The 26,305-nt window shown below is 50.5% G+C and overlaps 2 protein-coding genes across 3 annotated transcripts; both read left to right on the top strand.

Moving 5' to 3' along the window:
• The first annotated feature begins 76 nt into the window (after positions 1 to 76).
• RINL (Ras and Rab interactor like) lies at positions 77 to 7,813 on the top strand. Its single transcript, XM_087827426.1, has 11 exons — positions 77 to 126; positions 242 to 482; positions 2,227 to 2,329; positions 3,257 to 3,329; positions 3,416 to 3,480; positions 3,751 to 3,900; positions 3,984 to 4,385; positions 4,787 to 5,110; positions 5,368 to 5,499; positions 5,652 to 5,815; positions 5,897 to 7,813. The coding sequence occupies exons 1-11, from the start codon at positions 77 to 79 to the stop codon at positions 5,951 to 5,953; spliced, it is 1,761 nt and encodes a 586-aa protein (XP_087683552.1). The 3' UTR covers positions 5,954 to 7,813.
• A 3,706-nt stretch (positions 7,814 to 11,519) lies between these two features.
• HNRNPL (heterogeneous nuclear ribonucleoprotein L) lies at positions 11,520 to 23,779 on the top strand. Of its 2 annotated transcripts, XM_087826665.1 has the most exons (13): positions 11,520 to 11,796; positions 13,655 to 13,773; positions 14,399 to 14,636; positions 14,760 to 14,847; positions 15,876 to 15,970; positions 16,052 to 16,124; positions 19,433 to 19,504; positions 19,616 to 19,896; positions 21,411 to 21,532; positions 21,849 to 22,050; positions 22,564 to 22,621; positions 22,722 to 22,817; positions 23,378 to 23,779. In XM_087826665.1, the coding sequence occupies exons 1-13, from the start codon at positions 11,533 to 11,535 to the stop codon at positions 23,434 to 23,436; spliced, it is 1,767 nt and encodes a 588-aa protein (XP_087682791.1). In that variant the 5' UTR covers positions 11,520 to 11,532; the 3' UTR covers positions 23,437 to 23,779. The 2 variants fall into 2 exon arrangements, with proteins under 2 accessions (XP_087682791.1, XP_087682790.1); XM_087826664.1 differs by having other exon boundaries at positions 19,433 to 19,896.
• The last annotated feature ends 2,526 nt before the right edge of the window (positions 23,780 to 26,305 follow it).

Raw genomic sequence — 26,305 nt, 5'->3', positions numbered from 1 at the left:
CTGCAGCAGCCTTGAGCCTTATCTTCCTCCCTGCCAGAGGCCAGGCCATGGCCTGCTGGCCTCCTGCATCCTGAAGATGGCCCAGCCAGAGGACCAGGCCTTGGCAGGCCCCACCGATGGCGAGAGGTGAGCGCTGCGGGAGGCTGGGGTCTCCGTCTCCTGCCCCAGGATTCAGGAGCATCTAATGCTGCCTCCACACAGGACTCTGAACCCCATCTCTGACCCTTCACCTCTGGGCTTTTCCTTTCTGGACCTTTGACCCCCCCTCATTGTCCAACTGCCCACCTCTGACCCCTGGTCTCCTGGACCTTGCATGTCCCAGACTGGTCCCATCACAGGAGAATGGAGCAGGCGAAATCTGCTTAGGGACCCTTGGAGCCCCAGAGCCACTTCTTCGACTGCAGAGGACATGGGGGGTGTGGCAGATCCCAGAGCTGGAGGCCCAGGGTGCAGAAGCCCTTCTGGAGCTGTGGCCACCGGGGGTGAGTACTCACAGCTGGAGACACTTTCTGACCCTTCCATGACACCCTGAATCAGTTAGGACTCCTAGTTGCTAGTGACACACAACACAAACAGGGCAAACCCAAAAGGCTACTTATTGATTCAAATGACTGAAAACCCAGGAGTAATTTCAGGAATTCCTAGGGCCTGAGGATCAGACAACTTACACATTTCTCTTCATCCTGTTTCTTGGGGAATTCTGAATGTTTTGGGGCTGTAAGTAACAAACACTCATTCTATAGTCGTTTAAACAAATAGGCATTTATCTTTTTGTTGTTGTTAATCCTCACCTGAGGATATTTTTCCATTGATTTTTAGAGAGAATGGAAGGGAGGGAGAGGGAGGGGGAGGAGAGGAAGAGAGAGAAAGAGAGGAGGAGAGGAGAAGAGAAGAGAAGGGGAGAGGGAGAGGGAGAGGGAGAGGGAGAGGGAGAGGGAGAGGGAGAGGGAGAGGGAGAGGGAGAGGGAGAGGGAGAGGGAGAGGGAGAGGGAGAGGGAGAGGGAGAGGGGAGGGGAGGAATATCAATCTCAGAGAGACACATCGATTGGTTGCCTCTTGCACACACCCTGACCGGGGCCAGGGATTGAACCTGCAACCCTGGTATGTGCCCTTGACCAAGAATCAAGCCTGCAACCCTTTAATGCATGGGCCGACATTCTAACCACTGAGCAACATTGGCCAGGGTAGCATTTATCTTTCTAACAACCAGAAAGGCAGCTGCTGGCTCTAGTTCAGCAGCTTGGGTGGCATCAAGGGCAGCATCTACAGTTCTCTTGGATGTTCCTCATAGTTGCCCAGTGGCTACTCCAGGTCCAAGCACATATGTGTGTTCTGGGCCAGAAGAAGGGAAGAAATGAAGCACCAGTTCCATCTGTTTCTTTTACCAGCAAAAGCAATAGCCTTTACATTTGATTCAGAATAAATGGATGGGGCCCAGTAGCAATATTTTTTAAAGCTCATCTAGGAGTTGTACAGCCAGAGACGGGAAGCACCATTATTCATCTTCGATGGCTGTGCATATTAATGCCCTGAGCAAAGCTGGTGTTCTGCAAGGAATAGGGGATAGATTTGGATAAGACAACTAACAGCCTACCATAGTGTCCTCCTTGGAGGAGCTCTCTCCTTGTGTTGTCAGAGATGGCTGTCCCCAGCTCAGCACCACATCTCACCAGATTGGCAAAACCAGTGTAAAAAGAGGCCTCTTGCCCTGGCCAGTGTGGCTCAGTTGGATGAGCGTCATCCAGTGCACCAAAAAGGTTGCCAGTTCGATTCCCAGTCAGGGCACATGCCTGGGTTGTGGGCTCAATCCCCATGGAGGTGTGTCGGAGGCAGCTGATCTATGTTAAGTTCCCACATTGATGTTTCTCTCTCACCCTCTCCTTTTCTCTCTAAAAATCAATAAACTATTTTATTTTTAAAAAAGAGGCCTCTTCCCAAAGAGCTGCAGCAAAATTCCTGTAGAAGATTCCCATTGGTTAAGCTTGGGTCACATGCCCATCTCTGAACCAATCACAGTGGTTCCTGTTGGCTAAGTCAGGTCATGGACCCACTCTGAGGACTTGTGGGGAGTCAGTCTGACTCACATGGACTGAGAAGGAGTGGGGTTCTCTAAAGGAAATTGGGGGTGTGGAGCCCCAAATAAGGGAAATGGATGCTATGCATGCAAAAGTAACACATCTATGTAGACAAATCCTCTTCATGCTGACCTTTGTCTCCACCCCCCAGAGTTTCCTGGTCACAGGACATGACCCCAGCCAGGTCCTGGTGTTGCGGACAGGACCTTCACCAGGGGAAGTCAACACCTACCAGATCCAGAAGCTTCCTGGAGGTGAGGTTCCTACCCCTGAGTTTCTAGTCAACAGCAAATTTATCAAGAACGGCCAACTTTACTTCCAGAATATCTCTCAAATCTTCCCAATCCTCTCTGCCTCCATCACCCTAGTCCAAGCCACCATCACCTCTTTCCTAGGCCTCCTTTCAGTAGCCTTCTCTCTGGTATCCCTTTCCTTCCTGCAATTCATTCTCACCACAGCAGCCAGAGTGGTATTTCAGTCAATCAGATGTTATACATTTCTGCCTTAAACTCTGCAAAGGATATGCAATATCTTTAGATAAAAATTTAAAATCCTCATCATGGCTTATAAGGTATTTCAGTAGTCAACCTGCCCACCTCTCCACCTGCCACCCCTCATTCACTCTGCTCCAGCCACACTGTTCTCTTCTCTGTTCCTCAAGCACACTAGATGAGTCCCAGCCTCAGGGCCTTTGCATTTGTTCACCCCGAATTAATGCTCTTCCTTGAATGACTGATTTAGTCTCCATCCTTCAATCCTCTGTAGAAATGTAACCTTCCTTGACCACCACAGTTAAGATAGCCCTAGTTATTTTCAATTACTCCATTTTGTTTATAGCACTCAATACACTTATCTTTATTTTTCTACTCATTTATTTTCTGTCCCCCTCTACTAAAAGGTAAGCTATAGGAAGGCAACGATTATATCTGCCTTTTGAAGACTGTATCCCCAGTATCTAGGAATGAAAAGATGTGCAATAAAAACTTGTCTGTCTAATGAATGAATATTTGGTGGGATACAAGCATAAAGACATACGAAAAGATGGGGACTACAAGGAGTAGAAATTTCCCTGTTCTGCAAGTTCTTGGGGGGATTCAGGACTTGGGAAGAAAGAGTCCTAGGGAAGAAGAGGCTGCCACCCCTCGTGTTTTCTAACTTCTCCCTCCTTGCCCCTCCCCCAGGTGTGTCCCTGGAGTCCTCTAACCTCTGCATGCCAGACCTGCCCCATCTCCTGGCCTTCCTATCAGCCAGCAGGTACAGGTTACCCATCAAAAGGACTAAGGGAGATCCTTCCCTAAGACACCTTAACCACATTGTAGCTCCCACTTATCTTTTCTCAGGGATGTTTTGCCCAGAACACTACTCTTGCCCCCTCCCACTCTAGGACCTGGGGAACAGCACACAGGTGAGGCATGGTTCTCTAAGGGAGGGAGAGGCCAACTTTCTGCCTACTTGGTCCAGGAGGATGGCACTTGGAGGACCAGACTACTAGGTTTGAGGGAGAGTCTAAGAGAGCAAGAGGGGGAGGTGACTCCTGGGCCTGAGCAAGGACGGGCCAGGTCCCAAGCCACAGCTCCTACAGTAATGAGTCTGGGAGCTAAGTCTCCTGATGCCCTGAAGGAACCAGGGCTGGCCCCTTGGACATCTGGGACACCTCACTTCTGCTGGCCCCCAGATCCTCTACAGATTGGCAGTGTCCAGCTCAATACCTCAGGGAGGATGTTCTTTGTGATGAACAAGCTCTACCTGGAGTCGCACAGAGGGCAGGGGATGGAACAGACTCCCCCAGAGACACCTCCAGAAACTACCAAGAAAAATGATCCAGGTTAGCTGGGCAGGGCCCTGGGTCCCTGAGATGAGGGAGCTGCTGCTGCCGTTCTGTGGGACTAACCCTCTCTTCACATCCAGCCCCCAGGAACCCCAGCCCTCATCGGGTCTCTTGGGTCGAAGGCCCACTCAGCCCAGAAGTAGACCATCCTGGGCTAGCTCTGGCCAGCCTGGAGGAGGAGGAGGAAGAGGAGGGTGACGACTACAAAGATAAAGAAGGACTAGAGGATGTGCTTACTAGTCATATCAGGGCCCTGGCTATGGCCCGGAGCAGCTATGTGGCCAGGCAGTTCCGAGGCCTTCAGGCCCGTGTCATCTCAGACGCCGGAGGCTCCCACAGGCCTGGGGACCCTGCCACGGAGCTGCTTCAGGATGTGCGGCACTTCCTTACTGACCTCCAGGATCACTTAGCAAAGGATCCCAATGTCAGGGCTGTCTTTGGGAGCAGAGGGCCTGGGCTCCCCCAGAAGGACGAGGATCTTGGTAATGGGAGAACTGGGAGGGAACTTATGGCCACTCCCTGAACCCACATCGTTCACATTTGCCATCACTTGGCCCTACATAAGTGTCCACACCCAAGTTCTTCCTGTGCATCCCTGTGCACACCTGCTTCCTTTCCCACTCACACGCCCTTTCCTACACATAGTACCACCTATTCGGTTCACCACGCCCCATCTCACACAGGTGTGACAGCCACGATCCCCTCTCCCACGCAGGTATTCACACCCAGGCTCCCTCTCCCACGCGTGTTCATACCCATGTCTACACTGTGGGTGCCCAGAAGTTCGGAAGGGGTGGTGGCAGGCCAGGGAGGGTCGGTGGAGCGAGCGGGTGCCCGTGGGTCAGCCGGGCGACTCTTCCCTCACCCAGTCTGCCCCTTGCAGGCCCCGCGGTGGAGACGGCCTTGTGCCGGGCGGTATTGGCGCCCCTGAAGCCAGCCCTGTGGACGCGACTCCGCACGCTCCGCGCCCCAGAGTTGCGGCGACTGCGGAGGCGCCAAACAGCCCTGCGGGCAGGGGCGGGGCCTCCCGGGGCTCAGGGGGCGGGGCCTGAGGGGCAGGGCCCCGCCCCCGCCCCCACCCTACGGAGCCGCGTCCACTCACGCCTCCGGCACCTTCACGCTGCCTGTGCCCCACGCCGTAAGGTGGCGATGCTGCTGGCGGTGTGCAGTGACATCTACGCGGGCCTGGCTTCCGGCGAGAACCAAGGTAAAGGAGGAGTCTGCGTCCACCTGGATGCGGACCCGCCTTGAGTGTTGCGGGAGCCCGTTAGGAGGCGCCTGTGTGCACGTCGAGGGGCAAGGGTAGCACGCCCTGTGGGAGGTGTCCAGGCAGGCCCGGAGGTCAGGTAAGAGGCGTTTGCACATCAAGCAACAAGAGGGGCAGCCAGCGCTCGTGGTCTTGGGATTGTTGTAAGGGGCCTGCACGCCCCCATCCATCTCTGAGCCTGTCCTGGGCTTCCCCAGAGCCCCTGGGCGCTGATGCCTTCCTCCCAGCGCTGACTGAAGAGCTTATCTGGAGTCCAGACATTGGGGAGACACAGCTGGATGTGGAGTTTCTTATGGAGCTCTTGGATCCTGAAGAGCTACTGGGAGAAGGTGAGCCCCCATCCCCAGAAGGTCAGGATCCAACAGGGGGCGCCCCAAACAGCCTCACCTTGGAGCAGGAGGGAAAGCTGGCAAACTGAAGTGGCCTTCGGGCCACCAGGGAAGCCGGAAGAGCTGTGCCAACCTCTCCTTCTTGCCCCTAGTTGGGTACTACCTGACCACATGGTTTGGGGCACTCTACCACATTGCCCACTACCAGCCTGAGGCAGGATGGGCGCCCAAGCGGCTCAGTTCCGAGGCCAGTGCCTCCCTGCGCCAGTGGCACCGCAGGAGGACGCTGCAAGGACAAGGCCACTCCAGAGCCCAGGTGACCACTGGTTGGACTGTGAGTAGAGGGGAAGGCTGGCCCTGTTGCCTTTCTGACCCAGGTTCCTGCCTGTCCCCGAAGGCTGACCTGCCCTTTGAGGAACCCTGGGGAATACAGACTGTGCCAGGAGACCAATGACGAATAGGAGTCTCAAGCCTTTCTGCTCTTCAAGCAAGATGCATGGGCACCTGTTGTTTAGGGGCAGCAAGGAGGCGGAGATCCCAGGAAAAGGGAACAGCCTACCTCTGGGCCTTTGCATTGGCTGTTCCTGCTTCCTGGAATGCCCTTCCCTAATATCTACACTGTTCCTTCTCTCCCTTCTTTCAGATCTTTAGGCAGATTTCATAGTCTCAGTGAAGCTCTCTCAGACACATCTGTCTAAAACTGTATAACTCCTCTCCCTTGACCCTCCCTGTAGAAGGCAGAATGATGCACACCGCCCCCCCAATGTCCTCTTCCCAATCCCCAGAATCTGTGACTATGTTACTTTACATGGTAAAAGACTCTACAGATGTGATTAAATTAAGGATCTTAAGATGGGGAGGTTATCCTGGATTCTGGTGGGCCCAATGTAATCACAAGGGTCCTAATAAGAAGGAGGCAGGAGGGTCAGTCAGAGGAAGAGAAGTGATGATGCAAGCAGAGGTTGGAGTGAGGGCCAGGGGCCAAAGAATGCAGGCACCCTCTAGACGCTGAAAAGAACAAGGACTGGATTTTCCCCTGGAACCTCCAGCAGAAACTCAGCCTTTGGTTTTAGACCCCTAAGATCTATTTTGGACTTTTGACCTTCAGAACTGCAAAATAATAAATTGGTGTGTTTTTTAAGCCACTAAGTTTGCAGTAATTTGTTACAGTAGCAACAGGAAACTGATATAGTCCCTACCCTGATCTTTATTTTTTCCATAAAAGTTGTAAGTATATTACATACAGTGGCACCTCGGTTTTCCAACGTCTCCATTGACGAACATTTCGGTTACGAACGCCAGAAACCCGGAAGGAAATGCTTCGGTTTTCCAATACACCTCGGAAGTCGAACATGCCACGTGGCTTCTGCTGCGGGCAAGATCCTGAGGCCTCGCTGTCCGCTGTTGATCCCTCGGTTTTCTAACGTTTCAGATCTCGAACGGGCTTCCGGAACGGATTACATTCGAAAACCGAGGTACCACTGTACCATATAATATACTTATTTATTGTGTTAATTGTCCATAGTCTTGCCTCTCCCCTCAGAACAGCACTGTCCAATAAGAATACAATGTAAGCTACACATGTAATTCTAAATATTCCAGTAGCTACAATTTTTAAAAACTAAAAAGAAACAAGTGAAATTAACTTGAATAACATTTTATTTAAACCCAATATATCCCATCACTTCTTAGCCTTTTGGCTAAGACCAAGTGTAGTAACCCAGTATATCCCAAGTTTCACTGTTCTCCCAGGCTACAGGTCCCAGGTGTCAGGTCACATGGGCCCCAGTGAAAACCTGAGTCCTTCCTCAGGCTCTTGAGGCTCATAAGGCCCCATATGACCTTCTGGATTCTCCTCTCCTCCCGCTGGCCTCCTCACTCACCTGCTACAGCCTCAGGAACCTCTTCACTGTTCCCACACACCTCAGGCCTTTGCAAAAATTAAAAACTTATGTGCACTCTGGCTGGTTTTCTCAGTGGTTAGCGCATTGGGTTGTGGACCGAAGGATCTTGGGTTCGATTCAAAGGCACCGGAAAGAAGGAAAAAAAACTTCTGTGCATCAAAGGAAACAACAGGACAAAAAATCCACGGAAAAGGAGAAAATATTAGCAAATCATAAGGAGTTAAGATTCAGAATATGCAGAGAATTCCCAAAACTCAGCAACAAAAAAACCCAAAACAGCCCATTTAAAAATGGGCAAAGGACTTAAGATAAACAACTGGCTAATAGGCATGTGAAAAGATACTAAAAATTAGGGAAATGTAAATCCAAATACAATGGGCCGCCATTTATTCTCTGGGTACTAGTCAGTGCTTAGTGGCTTGCGTGCCTGTTGGAGGTCATGGAGATGATGTGACCACCAGTTGACCCTTAAGCTGGACCTGGGCAATTAGAAGCTCCTCATCCCCTCCTCTGTCCTTGGAATGTACTTGTTCCCATAGTAGGAGCTGTTCCAAGGAAATAGCCTTGAGGAAGGTGATGTTGAAATCATCTGGATGGTACATGTGACTGAGCCCAGTTAAGGCCTCTATGTAAACTTTTAAGATCCTGGCATGCGGTTACAGAGATCTACTCATCTTGCAGCAGCCCAGGACAAGCCTCAAAATCCCCTTACTTATTCCACCTACCAATCTGGAGTGGTCTGCCTCTTTCTTGGCTCTCTCCCTGCCCTCTGTGTACAGGAGCCAGTTTGTGAACTGACAAGGCCACAACCTTAGGAGTCAAAGATTGCATTACTCTCTTCCCCTTTTTACAGTGTAAGACTCACAGATAAGAGGACTTGCCCAAGGCCACACGGCCAGGATTTGGACCCAAGCCATCTGTCTCCTGAGCAATGTGTGCTCCCAACCTCTAAACCGTATCACCTGTGCTGAGAGAGGTTGTAAGTCAAACCTTAGCTCCCCATGGTGGGAATTTTGTGTGCCTTGTTCACTGCAGAGTCCCCAGGGCCTGGCACAGAGTAGTGCCCAATAAATATGTTTTGAATGAAAGGATGAATGAATTAAAATCAAGCCTATTTGTTCAACCAGTTTATTATTATTAAGTACGTACACCATGGTATAACTACGTTGGAAAATAGCTTGGCAGTTTCTTACATTAAATATAGGGTGTCCCCAAAAAATGTATATCTGCATTTTGATTATTATAAAGGCAGTGTTAAAATGCATTTCATTTTCAAAATTGAGCTATCAGCTGTTAAAGTGTGTATACATTTTTGGGGGACACCCTGTATACACCTACCATATGATCCAGGCATTTCACTCATAGGTATATATGCTGGAGAAAAGGAATGTCCACATAGACTTATACACCAGTGTTCATATCACTTTTATTTGTAATCGCCAAAACTGGAAACAACCCAAATGTCCATCAATGGGTGACTCAGTAAACAAACGGGGGTGACTTAAACTATTCCATGCAATGGAACAGGACCCAGAAATAAAAAGAATGAATTCTTGTTCAACATGTATGAATCTCAAAATAATTACATTGAATGAAAAAACGCAGACATGAGAGTGCACGCTATATAATTTCATTCTAGAAAATGAAAACTAACCCACAGTGACAGGAATCAGATCAGTGGTGCCTGGGGATGTGTGTGCAAGGGCGAAGGACGGTTTACCAAGAGGCATAATTTCTGTGAGGGGAAGTAAGGGTTAAAGAGTTGGGGGTATTTGGGGAAAAGGGACGCAGCGGCCCTACAGTCTTCCCATTCCATTAGAGCGTTGTTTTCTCCATTCAACCGCGGAGCAACTCTCGGTCTGGCCCCCCTCTCGTCTCCCCATTTTTTCCCCATGCTGAAAAGAGGTCGTGGTCCCTTTAAGGCCCGTCCCTCCCTCTCCCAAAACTTCCCCGTGCCTGCTCTCTTTTCGATTCCGGACGGCCGGCCAGGCTCGCCGCCGAGCTGGTAGGGGATAGGGGCGAGGGGTCCAGGAGGGGTGCGGGGGAATGGGTGGGAGGTGCCGCCCGCCGCCAGTAGCCGCCGCCGGAAAGCAAGGGGGGGAGGGACGGAGGCCAGGAGCGCGGGGATGCGAACGCCGCGGCCTCCGGGTCACCTGCCATGGGCGCGCGCGGGCAGGCGAGTAGCTGAGAACTACCGCGCAGAGGACGGTTCCGACGCGTCGGGTCCGCGCGCGCCGGCGCGAGGGGCGTCCGGGCCGGGCGCGGGGGCGCGCAGGGGTGGGGCCCCTCTCTCCCCCTCCCCCCACCGCATTCTTCTGACGTCCGGACCTCTCGACCCCGCCCTTCTGTGGGACCAGCCGTGGCTCGATCCGACCGCCCGAATCACGTGTCAAAGTCGCGGCACCGACCCTCATCTCGATTCTGCGGGCCTTTTGGATCTTCCCAGTGTGACTGAGAGCTGGTTTAGATCCCCATCATCCCACCCCCAACTTTCTTATCTCCCCAAACCCGCAGACCCAACATGCCTGCCCTACGCTCTTAGTGCCACTGACCCCATTTCTAACTTAGTTTCCACGAGGACCCCTATTTCGGGGATCCCCCCTCTCACTTGGGGGGAAAGGTTCCGCAGCGTATTTGATGGCGTCCCCCGCATTTCCCATGACTATCATAGTTTTCTAAACGTAGTGTCTCCCCCGCACCCCTCAGCAGGAAGCCCCCTAGCGTTAGAACCCTTAGGGCGGGATCCTGGGTGAGCAGTGGGCCCCCGCCTCCAGGTTCCGGCTAGTGGGCATCGTTGGACCCTAGACTCTGAGCCCTCGGTCCCGGAGGAAGGCCCGCCGGACGCTTAGAATACCATAACGACCCCCCGTTTGCAGAGCGCTAGCACCGTGCCGGGTGCTGTGACCCGGTGCCTGGTAGGCGGACCAGCCCCCCTAAGGCTGAGGCAGGAACCACCGCTCCCTCGCCCATACACGACTTCCGTGCTAAAGGAAGACAGTCACCGGACTGTGAGACCTGGAGAGGTCAGGGCTGTTCCGTGAAAACCATTGGCCGGAGTAATCATGGGGGTGCGTGCCCTGGGGTTCTAGGCTGGTAGGGGCGAGGATAACTTTTCAGAGTTAACTGAGACCGCACGAAAAGAAGGAATCATTCCTTAGCTCCGGCAGGAAGGGTGGTGTTCTAGGTGGGACTGCCCCAGCAAAGATCTAGAGGTGCGCGGCAGGTGATTACCAACTGAGTTACTGAATTTATAAGTGGAGTGGTGAAATGACGCCAGCGAAGTGGACAGGGTCCGAAAGGTTTTTTACTGACGGAAAGGGACAGATTTGGGTTAAAACACCCTTCCGGCACTGTGAAGGTTTAAGGTGGAGAGGAACAGAATATAGTGATGGGCAGAGAGCTGCACTGGCAGTTGCCCCTCGGTCTGGTCTAGCCTTCAGGGCGGCACTTGGCAGTCACGTAATAAATACTCTGGGTCCTCCAGGCCTTCGCTCCTTGAGAGGGTCGCCCCGCCTCCAGAGGCGCCCGAAAGCGTATATGCGCATGCGTTTTCCTCTTCGATGATTTCCTAGGCTGCGCCAAAGAGCTCTCACTGGGTGGGCTCCCCTTATTCACCCAATCGGAGACCACCAGTGGTCCTACCGTGTGGTGAGGGAGACGCAGAAGATAAGGATCTGCAATAACCACTGGAGAGAGGCAAAAGGGAGGGGCTTCCTTGTTTTCTTGTCCAGTGGCGCGGGGAAGGTAGTCGTTGTGACTGGAAGACTAAGAGCTTTCGGTTTGATGGATTAGCCAAAAAACCAATGAAAGTGGGAAGGAGGCGGGGCTTTTCAGGAGCATGGGGAGCGCGGTGCCAAAATTCCGGCCTATCAAGTTGGAGTTTATTTTAAGGCTGCAGGGTCAGTGAGATGACTGGCAGAAAGAGCTCGCCTATAATGAGTGTCCCAAACAAATGAGGGCGGGCTCATATGCAGAACGGTGTTGGCTTTGTCCAATAGGGACTCAAGGCATGCGGAGGCTTCCTCCCCCCGCGGCGGGACCAGTGGCTCCCCCTATCGGGTGGGGGCGGTGGGTGACGGGCGTGTCCCTCCCCCAATGAGAGGCGGGGGGAGGCGGGTTCTGCGCCGCCATGTCGCGGAGGCTGCTGCCCCGGGCGGAGAAGCGGCGTCGGCGGTTGGAGCAGAGGCAGCAGCCGGAGGAGCAGCGGAGGCGGTCGGGAGCGATGGTGAAGATGGCGGCGGCGGGCGGCGGAGGCGGCGGTGGCCGCTACTACGGCGGCGGCAGTGAGGGCGGCCGGGCCCCGAAGCGGCTCAAGACTGACAACGCCGGCGACCAGCACGGAGGCGGTGGCGGCGGTGGTGGAGGATCCGGGGCGGCGGGCGGCGGCGGCGGGGTGAGGCCAGGGCCATAGGCCCGGGGGTGGCCTGGAAGGGAGGGAGAATTTCTCATTTTGAGGGTATTTCTTGGGAAGAGGGGGCTTCTGCGCACGCGCCCCTGCCCTCGCGCCGTTGACGAGGTGGGGGAGGGGCAGGCGTTGGGCAAACGGCGGGGTTTGCGCGAGGACAGGCGCTTGCGTGTAGGCGCTATTTAGAGTGGGGAGCTCGCGTTGCGGGTGGTGCAGTGCGCAGGCGCCGCGGGCTGGTGTGGGTGGGGGCGGGCACGAGGCGGAACGCTTTTTCCTCGTTTTCTTCCCTGGCCCCATGCGCAGGCGCACTTCTCCCGCCTGGGCCTCGTGGGCTGTTGGGGGGGCACCGCGTGAGCGGGAACGGGTGGGCGGTGGCCTTCTCCGCGCCCAAGAGGAATTATGTCCGATCACTTTAATTTTTATAGCGTGTTGGTTTGTCTCGAAGCGGAAGTCGATTTGAGGATAATTCCCCTAGAATAGATTATGCCCCTATTTTGTGGGCATTGAGCGGAAGAAAGGCTTGTGAAAGGTCTTTTTAGCCGTTTGGGAATCGAGCCAAGCTTTGGAGCCATCGCAAGTTTGCTTATAATTTCCAGGGGTTAACTGGGTGCAGGGGGTTTGACGAACCAAAATGTTCCCTGCGGGTGGGCATTTTGGAAGGGATTCAGTCTCTTTGATCTCCTCCGAATAGACCACCAGTTGTTCCTTCTGGCTTAGAGCCCATTCCCTCCTCCCTCCAAGTTCATAAAGTCCTCTTCCAGTCAGCCATTTGCAGGGTTTTCCAGGGCTCAGCTGTGATCTGTACTATGATTTATTAGCATTTTAATCTGTGCCAGGCCTTGTTCCACACATTTTAAAGGTATCTTAATTGAATTTTTAACACTTCTTTATGAGATAGGGGACGGTTTTACTATTTTTGTCTTACAGAGATGAGGTAAGATTCATTTAGGTCATAAAGCTAGTGAGGGAAGAAACTGAAATTAGAATTCAGGGCTGTGGAACTCCAAACCGCTGAACCTGGTAACCATCAGACATGTGTGTGCCTCCTGTTGTTTGTGTGGTTCATTCCTGAAATAGAATCCAATTCTGCCTGCTGCTCAGACAGGAGGCGAGGCCTAGAGCCCACCAGAAGTGAAGAAAGTTACTTTATTTCTGATTCTTAAAAGCTGCTGTCTGTGGGTGGAACTTTCTCATCTTTTTGGAAGACATTCCTCACTTTTTCTGTAGTCTGGCCTAGGATGTTTTTCCCAGCACAGATTTTGGTGGGAAAATGATTAAAGACTAGAAGTAGTCAGGACTGGCCTGGTTGCCACAGCTTCTGAGGCCCATGCTCTTTTATCCTGATTGGACTTGCAGATGAGTGGTAGGAAACAGTAAAGCTTGACTGGGTGATGGTTGTAGCTTGCTCTACTGGGGACAGGGCAAAGAAGTTGGGGCTGATGCAAAGAGATTGCCTGATTCATACTGCAGCAGAGAATTGTGTGAGCCCTTCCTGCCAGTGGTATCCACTTTCCAAGCCACTCCTTTCCCCCATTTTGTTGACCAGTGGGAAGAGACAGGTTTCGGGATGAATGTAAGATAAGCGATCTGTCTGGTCCTCCCTTCTGCTTTCCTCAGAAACTACAGCAAGAGGCATTACATAAGTGGCCGCCCACTCAGGGCCTCTGTTCTGCTGACCCAGAATCTTTTTGGGGTGATTGGCTTAAATTGCTGTCCTTTATTGTCTGACTTGTGTGTCCTTCCTGGGTGATACTCGACTGTCTTATCTGACTAGATTCTCAACAACACAGGCCAGTGAACCACCATCTCGTACAGCAGAAAATAAAGTCTTGTTTTTGCTTCTTAGGAGAACTACGATGACCCGCACAAAACCCCTGCCTCCCCAGTTGTCCACATCAGGGGCCTGATTGACGGTGTGGTGGAAGCTGACCTTGTGGAAGCCTTGCAGGAGTTTGGACCCATCAGGTACTCCACTCAGACAGAGGCTAGTTGGCTCTTTGGTGTCTTATGTGTCGCCGATTCCTGGTTGGAAGTGACTTGGCCAGTTCAGTCCAGGGTCCCTTGTATGGGTTCTGGGGCTTCTCTGCTCTTGGTTTGGCCCTTGTACTTTGGATCAGGTTATGTTACGTTCCATGCCCTTTTTCTCTATCTACTTTGTACCTTTTAATCAGCATTTTCTTATTCAGCAAGTATTTACGGAGTATGTGGCACATGCTCAGTAAATGTGGGAATAGAGCAGTGAACAAAACTGTCCTGGACTCCTCAGGTAGTTGCCCACACAGTGATCAGCACTGCAATAGGGGAAGCTCAGGAATCTATGGGAGGCTTTTGACTGAGTTAGATGAAGAGAGGTCAGGAAGGAAGGCTTCCCAGGGGAGGTAATGCCAAAGCTATATCTCTTTTGCCTGTTCTGCCAGTTAAGACAAGGGTGTTCTTGTCATGAAGCCATGAGAGAATACACAGGAGTTCAGAGGCCACGAAGGAGTCAGTTCACAGGAAATTAAAGGCCATTCTCCCATTCTTGTTGTCATTCTCTTGTTCTTGTCTCCATACTTCTAAGAGGATTGATACCTGTATTATCTTTTGCCAGCTATGTGGTGGTAATGCCTAAAAAGAGACAAGCGTTGGTGGAGTTTGAAGATGTGTTGGGGGCTTGCAATGCTGTGAACTACGCAGCCGACAACCAAATCTACATTGCTGGGCACCCAGCTTTTGTTAATTACTCTACCAGCCAGAAGATCTCCCGCCCTGGAGACTCGGATGACTCCCGAAGCGTCAACAGTGTGCTTCTCTTTACCATCCTGAACCCCATCTATTCCATTACCACGGTGTGTGCCAGCAGAAATTCCTTTAGGCTCCTCTGTGAGATCTCCCTTCTTCCCTTTCTCTCTGTCCCCAAGCCAGACTGACCTGCCAGTGCCCTTTCATTTTGCTCATCTTTGCTTTTACAGGATGTTCTTTACACTATATGTAACCCTTGTGGCCCTGTCCAGAGAATTGTCATTTTCCGGAAGAATGGAGTCCAGGCCATGGTGGAATATCCTTTGCTAGGGAATAGGTGTTCCTTGGGGTGGGACCCCAGAGCTGGGCAGGGATCCATCCTTTTAACCAGCGTGTATCTACTGAATGCCTGCCATGTGCCAGATACCTTCATAAAGCCCACAGTGTGATGGGAGGGGCCATCAATAAACAATCAGATGTATAGTATAAAAGTGCAGAATGTAAAGTGCTGTGAAGGGTGCTGTGAGATACAAGGGGGATCTGAGGAGGTGGGTATTTTATTTCCATGAGAAGGCAGGAGCTGGTCTTCAAGGTGGGGGTACCAGCTTCATCAAAGATCCTAAGATGTGCCCTGGCCTGGTGGCTCAGTTAGTTGGAGTGTTGTCCTGTACATTGAAAGGTTGCTGGTTTGATTCCCAGTCAGGGCACATACCTAGGTTGTGGGTTCAATCCCCAATCAGGGCAGGTATGGAAGGCAACTGAACAATGTTTCTCTCAGTGTCGGCCCCCCTCCCCCAAATTTAAAAAACAACACATCCTCAGGTGAGGATTTTTTTAAAAAGTCCTCAGTCAGGAGCTTAGTGTTGGAGAAAGCAAATGACCTGCCAACTGAAGAGTAACAGACTCGGGAGAGGGTTCTCTATGGACATTGGAAGAAGTTAATAGGGCATGCTCAACAGCAGTGCAGTAGAAAGCCACTGATGGACTTTCAGAGCAGGAACATAATCTGGTTGGCGTTTTTCACAGATTATCCAGGCTTAGTCAAAGCATGAGAGAGAGGATTGGACTCAAGAAGAAGGTGGCTTGGCCTGGAGTGGTGACACAGGAGGTTGCCACCTCTGCGCTGGTGGGTTGGGAGTGTAGATCATGAAAGAACTCTGGCCAGTGACTATTGATCCAGGGTAGCGCTCCAGCCCGTCTCCATACGAGTGGCTAGTGGCATGGCTGTGACAGTAAACATCCCAAAACACACATGTAGCACAGTCTTTGGGTGCTACCTTATCCTCATCTCTGGGCCAGCTTGAAGCCCTTTCCAAAGAGCTGCTTATCCTTAACTTATCTTACATTTGACTCTGTGCAGAGTGCCCAGCGGGCCAAGGCCTCACTCAACGGGGCTGATATCTACTCTGGCTGTTGCACTCTGAAGATAGAATATGCGAAGGTAGGTCTGGGAAGTGACTGCTTATCAGCTTCCAGGTGAGCTGGGTCCTGGCTGATCTTAAGATTTCTCTTGTCCCTACAGCCTACACGCTTGAACGTGTTCAAGAATGATCAGGATACTTGGGACTATACAAACCCCAACCTCAGTGGACAAGGTAATCCTGATGGCCACTTTGTTCTAAACACACCCGCCTTGCCTTCACTTGACTAGCGCACCTCATAGACCTGGGCTCAGGGTTATGTAATGCCATTGGGCTCCCTGTGAACATGGGAGGGCCTTGGGTCAGCTCTTAGAGAAGGCACTTTAGTGGGAGAGGGTGAGTGAGGGTTCTCTTTGGGTTCTAGCTGCTGCTTGGGGCCCTTTGGTGGAGCTGAGGGTGCAGAATCAAGGTAGAGGCTTGAATTGGGTGGGGAGCAGGGCTTCACTAAGCGTTGGGCATGGCGATGGTTTATAAACCAATAGCAGCTCCCAAGTGGATTCTGCTGCATCCCTTCTAGGAGCCTACTTAGGTTCACTGATTCCATTCTCACTGGGCCAGGAATGGCCTTCTTGCTGTCCACTATTGAGGGGCTTCTTGGGGTGGGGTGGGGGTGGGGGGGGATTGGGGAGGTGAAGGCTCCTGGGCCCTTGGAGCAGAGCCTTTGAGCAAGTTGACCTCATAGGGGGGAGACCCTGGATTGGAGCAGGGGGGAGCATGCCTTACCTTGTAGAGGGGACTCAACTTCTCTGCAGGGGGCCCAAATGGACACTCCCTCCTAGAATCTGTCAAGAATGGTTTGCCTTGGATAGGAGGGAGAGATGGAGGATTGCCTTTGAAAAGCAGCAGCAACGCCTCAGCAAGACCGTCCATCTCTGTGTCTGTCTTGGTCTGATACATTGGACTAGGCCATGGGCTGAGGGAGGAGGCTGGTTGCTGACATCTCACAGGCCCTGGGAGGCCAGAGGCTCCCCATTTCTAGCCAGGCCTGTCTTGTTCATCCTTGAAGCTGGGAAGCAGTGAGCAGGGTGGGCTAGACTCTCCCCAGGACCCTCACAATGGGTGCTGTGGGCCTGGCTGCTCCCTCGAGGTCAGAGGCAAATTGGTGACCAAGTGAATGTACCAGAGCGGGCAATGGCATTACATGACTGCTAACAGAAACATGGCAACCAACCATTTCTTCTCCAAGGAACATAAGTAGAAGATGTGCAGACCAGCAGGGGCTAGTGGCAGGGGCTGGCTGTGCATTGGTTTTGATGCCTCTCAGTTTTGGCTGTCCCAAGGCTGGGGGTCAAAAACGAGAGCTGATGAGGTAACCTGGAGTGAGGGCGGTGCTTCGCCACCCCCTCAGGAACCATACTTCAGCGGCTCTGCCTCTGCACATTGCTCACCAACACACAGGGTAGAAACCACTAGTTCTTCCTGGAGAAAACAGAACATGCAGCCTCCACCACGTCCCCAGAAACAGCCGCAGACTTGAGCTCACTACATCAAGAACACCACACCGCGCTCCAAGGAACAGCTACAAGCACAGAGACAGAGGCAGACAGAGACAGAGAAAGAGACGCAACATGGCAGCAGACACTGCTTTTTTATTAAACATTAAAAGGTCAAAATCCAAGCAAACTCGAACCCGAGAATGTACACAGAAGTAGGAAACACAGAGAACAGAGCTCTCAGCCAGCCAACGGCGCTCTTTTCGGAGAACGTTTCACAGACTGAAGTAGATTCCATGGGCCTCCAAGACAATAGGATCCTCTCTCCATTCCTCGCCATATGGGTTTTGTTTTGTTTTTTTAAGTCCTTTGGTTTGGGGAGGGCCTTCTTTTTTTGTTTGTTTCGATATTTTTATTTTTTCTGCAGTCAACAGCTGCCAACATAATCTGCACCAACTGGAGATCAGAAACCAAAAAAAAAAAAAAAAATTAAACCACAACAAAAAAAAAAATCAGAAAACCAAAACAGACCTAAAACCAGACAGCCAAACAGCTCAGAGGTACACAGTTACCTGCTGGCGGGTAACCGGGCGCGCTCCCAAGGCCAAAAGCTCGGGCATAGTGGGGCCACTGGCACACTTCATAACCAGGAGACACGCACATGGAGCGCTACACAGCCAGAAGCACCGCACTGCAGCACACAATGTGAGGAGGTGACAACACGGAGGGACACTACCCACTGCATACACCTTTATTTTCCACTTTTCTGATATCTTCTGAGGACAGAACATCTGTGAGCCATTTTTGATTTAATCAAAACATTGACTGTTAAAGCAATTCTTTAAAAAAAATTGTAGCGGATGTGTACTGTAACTTGTATTTATGACTGTAAAACCATGTGATGCAGGGTCGCAGTGTATGTTTGATGGGACGCCATCTTTCAGAACTGTGCTAACTCACTGTTGAAGCGTCCAATGGTAAGAGAAAATACAGATTTGTTTTTTGTGACAAATGGACATTGTACTCTGTACTTCTGCTGTAAGTAGTCCTATTCCATCTTTGTAATGACTGTTGAAAATGAAATGCAGGCCGGGTGGCAGGAAAGGGCAGTGGTCTTGAGCCTTGGGTTTTGGAGTCAGCCAGATCTGGATTCAAATCCCGGTTCAGCCACTAACTTGCTTTGTGACCTTGGGCCAAAATGTCTTTTAACTGCTCAGTTCGAACTTAATTGCTCAGTTTCTTTATCTGTAAAATGGGGCTAAAACAGAACCTACCTCATAGGGTTGTTGTGAGGAATTTAAGAAGCTGTGATGTCTGTAAAGCGCTTAGCACAGTGTCTGCCACTCAAGCGCTAAGTTAATGGTAGCAATTAATGAACAGCTGGAGTCGGGGGTGGATCTGCGCCATTGTCTGGGTCTGAGAATGTTGATGCCTTGTACATGATTGCTCATATGAACTGATTCTGATTTTGCCCTGCTTGTCCTTTCCTCCAGTCCCTCCTCAGGTTGGATGTGACTGGGTGGGAGGGTTACTGGGATCGGCTTTGAGAAAGGGGGGGCCTAGAGAAGAGGAGTGTGGAGCTCCTAGAACCTTGGGGCTTTGGGGACCGGTCGGTATTTTCTTTCTGCCCTTCTTCGGTTATTTTTCTGCTCTTAACCTCCTCTCCCTTCATGGGGAGTTATTTTAGAAAGCTGTTCTTGGCCCCCATAATCTTTTAGCTTCTGTAGCAGCTGCAAGTTCCCCAGAGGGTCCAAGAGCTGGGCTTTTTCCCGCCAGGGCAGATGACATGCCCAGAACTTGATGTCATCCTCCAGAGAAGGGAAAGCAGCCTAGTTGGTAGGGCAGAGGAGGCAAAGTGGGTTCCAACCTTGGGCTTCATGCCCACCCTCAGGCAGGCTACAGGAGGGAGGCTCCAGCGGCCCTTCTGAGAGAGGGAGGTTTTCCACCAGGCTTGTAGGAGCTAAGGGACTTGGAGCTTAGCCTTTACTCAGAAGGGAAAGAGCCACCCCTCTTATCAAGCTAGGCTCTAACTGCTTTCTCTGTCCACAGGTGACCCTGGCAGCAACCCTAACAAACGCCAGAGGCAGCCCCCTCTCCTGGGAGATCACCCCGCAGAATATGGTGAGGGCAGGGGGTTCCCCTCCGTGGACTCCCGTGGCTCATGTGCCCCTGCCCGCCGCCCGCCACGCAAATTCTCACCCGCCCTCCCTCTCTTTCCTTCCCACCCCTCAGGAGGGCCCCATGGTGGGTACCACAGCCATTACCATGATGAGGGCTACGGCCCCCCCCCACCTCACTACGAAGGGAGAAGGATGGGCCCACCAGTGGGGGGTCACCGCCGGGGCCCAAGTCGCTACGGCCCCCAGTATGGGCACCCCCCACCCCCTCCCCCACCACCCGAGTACGGCCCCCACGCCGACAGCCCTGTGCTCATGGTCTATGGCTTGGATCAGTCTAAGATGAACTGTGACCGAGTCTTCAATGTCTTCTGCTTGTACGGCAATGTGGAGAAGGTGAGTTTCTGGAAGGTGCACTGCTTTCCTTGTAGACCTGGGAGGCCCTGAACCTCGTGGCTTGTCCAATCAGTGAAGAGGGGGAAAGAGCCAGAGGTCGGTCGCCTGGCTACGAGCAAGCCGATCCAGAGAGAGTAACTCGCTTAATCAGGTGACCTGCTGTAGGCAGGGTTTGTTTAATCCTTACTGTATGTGGGTATTTTGTTCATTTATTTTTGAATTTGCAGTGTTGATAAAACTGGGACTAACACATTAAAGTTGCTAGTACTTAACGTTACGTGGATATTATGATTTGTGAAATTTACCCATTGTGGTTATTGTTACTATTAATATTTTTTTAATACTGGTGTCCTAGCCAATTTGCTCAGAGGTTAGTGTTAGCCCATGGACTGAAGGGTCCCGAGTTCAGTTCCAGCCATTACTTACTGGTTTGAGAGGAAAACATCGATTTGTTCCAGTTAGTTATGCATCGTTGGTTGATTCTTGTATGTGCCCCGACTGGGGATCAAAACTGCAGTCTTTTTTTTAAATATGTTGATTTTTAGAGGGAGAGGAATAGAGAGATAGAAACATCATTGATAGGCTGCCTCCTGCACACCCCTACTGCGGATCCCGAGCCCACACCTGGGGCAGGTGCTCTGACGGAATCGAACAGTGACCACTTGGTTCCTAGGTTGATGCTCAACCACTAAGCCACACCCGGCCAGACAGAACCTGCAGTGTTGGTGTATCAAGGTGACGCTCTTAACAGCTGAGCTACCTGGCCAGGGCTACTCATTGTATGAGGGTTTTCTCCAGATGATCTGGCAACACTGGGCCTCTGCCTTGCCTGTGGGACAGTTAGCTGAGACTTACTGATAGGTGACTGTCCATCTGTAACGTTTTGAATTTGCAGTATCTTTTGGCCCGTTAATAACAGTGTAGCAGCTCTTACGTGTTAAGCGTTTTTCCTATACTAGGCAGTATTAAAAGTGCTTTTGTGTTGTAAGTTGTTTGATTTTTCACAAGAATCCTTAGTGAGACATGAGGAAATGAATGCATGGAAGATGAATAACTTGCCCAGGTTCCAAGACCTTTTTGTGGAAGTAGGACTTAGAGCCATATCGCCTGGTTTCAGATCTGACACTGTTTTCCAGTGTTTTTCCTGCAACTCACATAAAGAAGTATTTTACATCAGGACCCAATATCTAAATAAATTTGTGTGTTTATTAACAGACAAACGTTCATGAGAGTAGCTGCCTTGGTTTTTTACTATGCCTTCTGTTTTCTGCTGGTTCCTTTAAATGACCTACTTATGGGTCGTGTCCTACGGTTAGAAAAACACTGCCTAGGCTCTCCTGCCTACCTTGGGCTGAGCACTTGCTGTGGGCCAAGCATGCTTTTCTGTTTCTCCTGATTCCTCGTTCATAAGTCAGGGTGTGGAAGCAGGAGTTACTTGTAACTAACTTGGAAGGGGCAGGAGAGGGGTCCCTGGCCCCTGGGCAGTGTTGCTGACCATGGTTGCTCTCCCCAAGGTGAAATTTATGAAAAGCAAGCCGGGGGCCGCCATGGTGGAGATGGCTGATGGCTATGCTGTGGACCGGGCCATTACTCACCTCAACAACAACTTCATGTTTGGGCAGAAGCTGAAAGTCTGGTAGGTGCCCAGATTCCTTGGGGTGGGATGCGTTGGCAAGGGACTGGGGAGTAAAGGGAAGGAAAAGGGGGCCCACTCTGGACAGGGCCCAGCAGTGGAGCACAGTGAGGTAGAGGTACTTATTCAGGCAGGAGTTGGGTGTGGTGGGTGTGTTCCCAGGTGCTTCTCTCGAAGCAGTGGGAGAAAGTGTGGGCCTTGCCTCAGCTGTGGTGCAATGCCCTCTGAGGCATACAGTACTGAATCTCAGGAATGAGGCCACAGTGGAGGGCTTGGGGGACAACATTAGGTTTGACAAAGGGCTCCTCTTTCTCCCTAGTGTCTCTAAGCAGCCTGCCATCATGCCTGGTCAGTCATATGGGTTAGAAGACGGGTCCTCCAGTTACAAAGACTTCAGTGAATCAAGGAACAATCGGTTCTCCACTCCGGAGCAGGCAGCCAAGAACCGCATCCAGCACCCAAGCAACGTGCTGCACTTCTTCAATGCCCCTCTGGAGGTGACCGAGGAGAACTTCTTTGAGGTGGGTGCCATGGAGTTGGTCCCTCACCACAGCCATCTAAGTGGGCCATTCATTTTAGTCTTTCAACAAATACCTATTGATTTTCTGCTCTGCCAGGACCTGGTTTGGGTGCTGGGACAGCACCAGACATCTAGCAACAGAGTAGTTTGCCAGGCTTTTAACATTTTTGGCAAGCTAGGATGGCTATACCTTTGCTGGGAAAGATTCTCCTTGTCTGGGTGTTGGAGTGGCGATCCGAGTCCAATTTCAAAACATCCCCTTTGTTAGGCAGGCCCTGGGGTGCCCAGATAACATCTGAAGGGAGGGGCCTGTGAAGGGCACAGTCAGGGAACTAGGGTGGGAAGTCTGGCTGGCAGAGTTGGACTTTGGTCCTTGTATTCAGTTCATCAAACATTTACCTAGAGCCAACATCTTCAAATAGCAGCTGAAGCACTGGGTCATGCAGGGCATGGTCTGCTTGAATTCTGCCATGTGGCGCTCCTTGTGTTTCTGCATCTACTTTCTGTCTTGCAGATCTGTGATGAGCTGGGAGTGAAACGGCCATCTTCTGTGAAAGTATTCTCAGGCAAAAGTGAGTCAACTGCCCGGCTTTCTCTCTCATTCCTTGGTTGTAGATGGGTGGCTCCCTAGTTCATGCTTGGGTCAGCCTAAAACCTTTGCTTTCTGATCAGGTGAACGCAGCTCCTCTGGGCTGCTGGAGTGGGAATCCAAGAGTGATGCCCTGGAGACTTTGGGCTTCCTGAACCATTACCAGATGAAAAACCCAAGTGAGTATCTGTGTATCCTGCAGTCATCTCCCTTGTGGTCTAATGGGTTGACTGGCTTCAGGCAAGAGCTGTCTTCCTCCTATCAAGATAGAGCCCCAGAGAGTTTCATATTGTCACTGACACAGACCAATGGGACCTGATTCCCAGGAGAATATCCCGATGGTCCCCATGGGAGGGCCAGCATGGCTGCTTGTTTTCACCTGCTCTGCCCGCTGGGAGTTGCTCATGTTTGTCCTTCAGGTAGCTGGCATTCTTTGTGTCAGAGGCTGCTCAGCTAGTACCCAGAAAAGGGGCTATATTAGCCAGCAGGTAAAATTTGCCCACCCAGATCCTGGGGCAGGCCTATTGTTCTGGGCCAGCAATGGAGCTAAGAATGGGATTCTCCATGGTAGTGAAGAAGAAATGCCTTGTGCATTTTTGGCTTGTTTTTAAGTCTTTGGGCAGTGACCAGTTAAGACTCCACAATTGAACTGTAGAAAAAGATGAGTGCAAAGTGAGGGGAATGGGTGGGGAGGGGCCTCCAGAGATGTACTCAGCCTCGCCTCTTTTCTCCTTTGCAGATGGTCCATACCCTTACACCCTGAAATTGTGTTTCTCCACTGCTCAGCACGCCTCGTAACCAGGTGCCGAGAAAAAGTCCCATCTGAGCAGGAAAACATTTCTTTATGGTTTTTGTTTTTTTTGGTTTTTTGTTGTTTTTTTGTTTTTGTTTTTGTTTTTTTTGCAAAAGTTCCTGTATTCCTTTTTTTTCTTTTCTTTTTTTTTTTTTTTTTTAAATGCTAGGTTAGCGGCTTAACCATAATGGAAACAATGGAAGGGGAGGGGAAGGGAATTGATATCTCCCAAGATTAACCTTCACTTTTTAAAAATTATTGTACATGTGATTTTTTTTTTTCCTGTTCATACATTTGTGCTGCCCATGTACTCTTGGCACATTACAATAAAATTGTTTGGAAAATTAACAGCACTTTCTGGGATTCTGGGTGGTGTCTGCTTCCCTCCCACTTGGTCTTCAAGCTAGGGCTGCAAGCTATGGAGAGCTGCAGACCTAGCCCTGAGAGGAACAGGGTGAACCAGGGCTGTGGGCTAGTAAAGATGCTAGCAGTTGAGGAATATTGAGGAAAAGCTGGGAGTCCTGGTGGCACACTATTCATGAATCCTGCCTGAGCAAGCTCATTCTAGCAGGACAGTCACTTAAAAAATACATGATGTTGGGGAGAAAAAAGGAAAACTTCGAGGGAAATTTATCATGTAAAGTAAATGCCCTTTTTGTTGTTGCTAATCCTCAGCTGAAGATATTTTTTCCATTGGTGTTTTTAGACAGTGGAAGTAGGGGAAGGAGGAGGAGAGAGAAAAATGATGTGAGAAAGACACATTGACTGATTGCTTCCCATAAGCCCCCAACCAGGGCTGTGGATCGAACCTGCAACTGGGTATGAGCCCTTGACTGGGAATCAGTGCTCTGACCACTGAGCACACCAGGACACCACCTGCATTTTTAATAAGGTTGGAAAATAAAACCTCTGAACAATAAAAGTGGAACTCTTCTTCCCAGGTCCTTTATCAGTTTTTGGTGGGTCCCCCCTGTGTCACATTGGGCAGTGACTTGTGGCGTTGAACAGAGATGTATGCAAAACAAGGAAGTGAGTGGGAGGTGCATGGTCTGGAATTCCATCTGGACATTTTATTGTTTGTTTTTAAGTTTTTACTTAGTGGTTTTAGAGAAACTGATTTGTTGTTTCACTTACACATTGGTTGATTTTTGTATATGCCCTGACCTGGGATTCAACTTGCAACCTTGGTGTATCCGTATCAGGATGGTGCTCTAACCAACTGAGCTACCCAGCCAAGGCCCATTTTTTTTGTTTTTAATAAAACTATTTGTACTGTACAGTGTTGTGTTAGGATTTACTTGGGCCCAAAGGTAATTTCTAACTTTTTGCTATTGTAAACTACTACTATGCTGTATATATTGAAACAAATATCTTAGCCAATTTCACTGGTATTGTGGAGGTACATTCCTAGCAGTGGGATTGCTGGGTTAAAGGATCCATATATACAATTGCAATGTGATAGGTACTCCCCAGTTGTGGTAGGTGGGAACTTGTGTATATAGAGGTGAGGGGTGACAACCTGGAAGGAGCCTGCTTTAAGGACCATGGCTCATGATGGAAGAAGCAGCCTTTAGAGGAGCAAGTCAAAATTGCAGCACCTTGTTCATGCATGTGCTCGAGAAAACCTGCTTTGGGAATTTACTGTGAAGTTTTGAAACTCAGATTAACATTACTGAAGACATGGCAATTGTCAGATGAAACTGCTTCACGTGGGGAAGTTTTGAAATAGAACCATTGGACAAGGAGAAACTAGTTCACCTTGCAGCCACAAACTTAAAAATCTGCAATTTGGCCTGGCTGGGTGTGTCTCAGTGGTTGAGCGTCGACCTAGGATCCAGGCGATCAGGGTTCGAATCCCGGTCAGGGCACATGCCCCGGTTGCGGGCTTGATCCCCAGTCGGGGGCACGCAGAAGGCAGCTGATCAATGTCTCGTCATTGATGTTTCTATCTCCCTCTCCTTTCCTCTCTCTGAAATCAATAAAGATATATTTTTTTAAATCTGCAATTTGCTTTTAAGTCAATCATGGGGGTAAAAAGTAAATTTCATCATTTTGTCTCCCAGCACATTATTCCTTGTTAGCAGTTTTGAGTCTCCTAAAGATACTGTACATATATATTGTGCACATACAGTGTTCTATAACTTTTATGCTGATAATACTAACTTCTACATCTTTACATTATTTCTCTCACATCTTGGTATTTGCATAGCGATTTGAGTTTCTATTGCATAGATAACTGAAATTCTCTTGATGGACAGTCACTGGCTCTGTCTTCCAATAGCATCTACCTTTGACTTTGTTAAGAAGACAGGTATTTCCTACAGTCTCTCTCGCCGGAAGACATTGGTTCACTTCCTGGTGAACATCTCCCTAAGGAGCAGACAAAGCATTTTACAGCACTTGTGCTCTTGGGTTAAATGGCTTTTTCCATAGAAGTTTTATTTTTTTGAGGAAATTATTTTAACATGGACTTCAGGTCCACATAAATCCCCTCTTCAACACCCCTGAAGCCTAGAGGGTGAAATAATGACTTACCCAGCCCCAGGTTCCTGTGTACGAAGGACCTCGTGGTGGTGTGGGAGTTTAAACATACAATCAGAGCTTAATGTTGGCCCATGTTTCCGTTCCTTTACGTGTGTAAACTACCAGAAAACTTTCTTTTAACACGGCACTAGTTGATCAGGGCTGCAGTTATTTTGCCATTATGTCCTTGGACACCTAAGCTGTCTCCAATTTTAACACCATTATAAAACAGCGCTGTGGTGAACTTTATGCAGGAATGTGCTCTAGGCCAGGTTCCTACTGGGCCAAAGGGTCCGTTCAGCTGACTGACCAAGGCTACTTCCTGTTGCCCTTAGTAAAGATGGCCGGAGG

This window comes from Miniopterus natalensis, chromosome 18 (genome assembly GCF_054644295.1).
Source record: "Miniopterus natalensis isolate mMinNat1 chromosome 18, mMinNat1.hap1, whole genome shotgun sequence".
Taxonomy (NCBI): Eukaryota; Metazoa; Chordata; class Mammalia; order Chiroptera; family Miniopteridae; genus Miniopterus; species Miniopterus natalensis.
This window is presented reverse-complemented; position numbering and strand designations above follow the sequence as displayed.

Bases quoted from the DNA above. Each gene is read 5' to 3' on its own strand.
- RINL (XM_087827426.1), top strand. From the start codon at position 77: ATGGCCCAGCCAGAGGACCAGGCCTTGGCAGGCCCCACCGATGGCGAG. The intron at 483-2,226 runs GTGAGTACTCAC...TCCACCCCCCAG, and splicing joins TGGAGCTGTGGCCACCGGGG to AGTTTCCTGGTCACAGGACA. The intron at 2,330-3,256 runs GTGAGGTTCCTA...CCCCTCCCCCAG, and splicing joins GATCCAGAAGCTTCCTGGAG to GTGTGTCCCTGGAGTCCTCT.
- HNRNPL (XM_087826664.1), top strand. From the start codon at position 11,533: ATGTCGCGGAGGCTGCTGCCCCGGGCGGAGAAGCGGCGTCGGCGGTTG. The intron at 11,797-13,654 runs GTGAGGCCAGGG...TTTGCTTCTTAG, and splicing joins CGGCGGGCGGCGGCGGCGGG to GAGAACTACGATGACCCGCA. The intron at 13,774-14,398 runs GTACTCCACTCA...ATCTTTTGCCAG, and splicing joins CAGGAGTTTGGACCCATCAG to CTATGTGGTGGTAATGCCTA.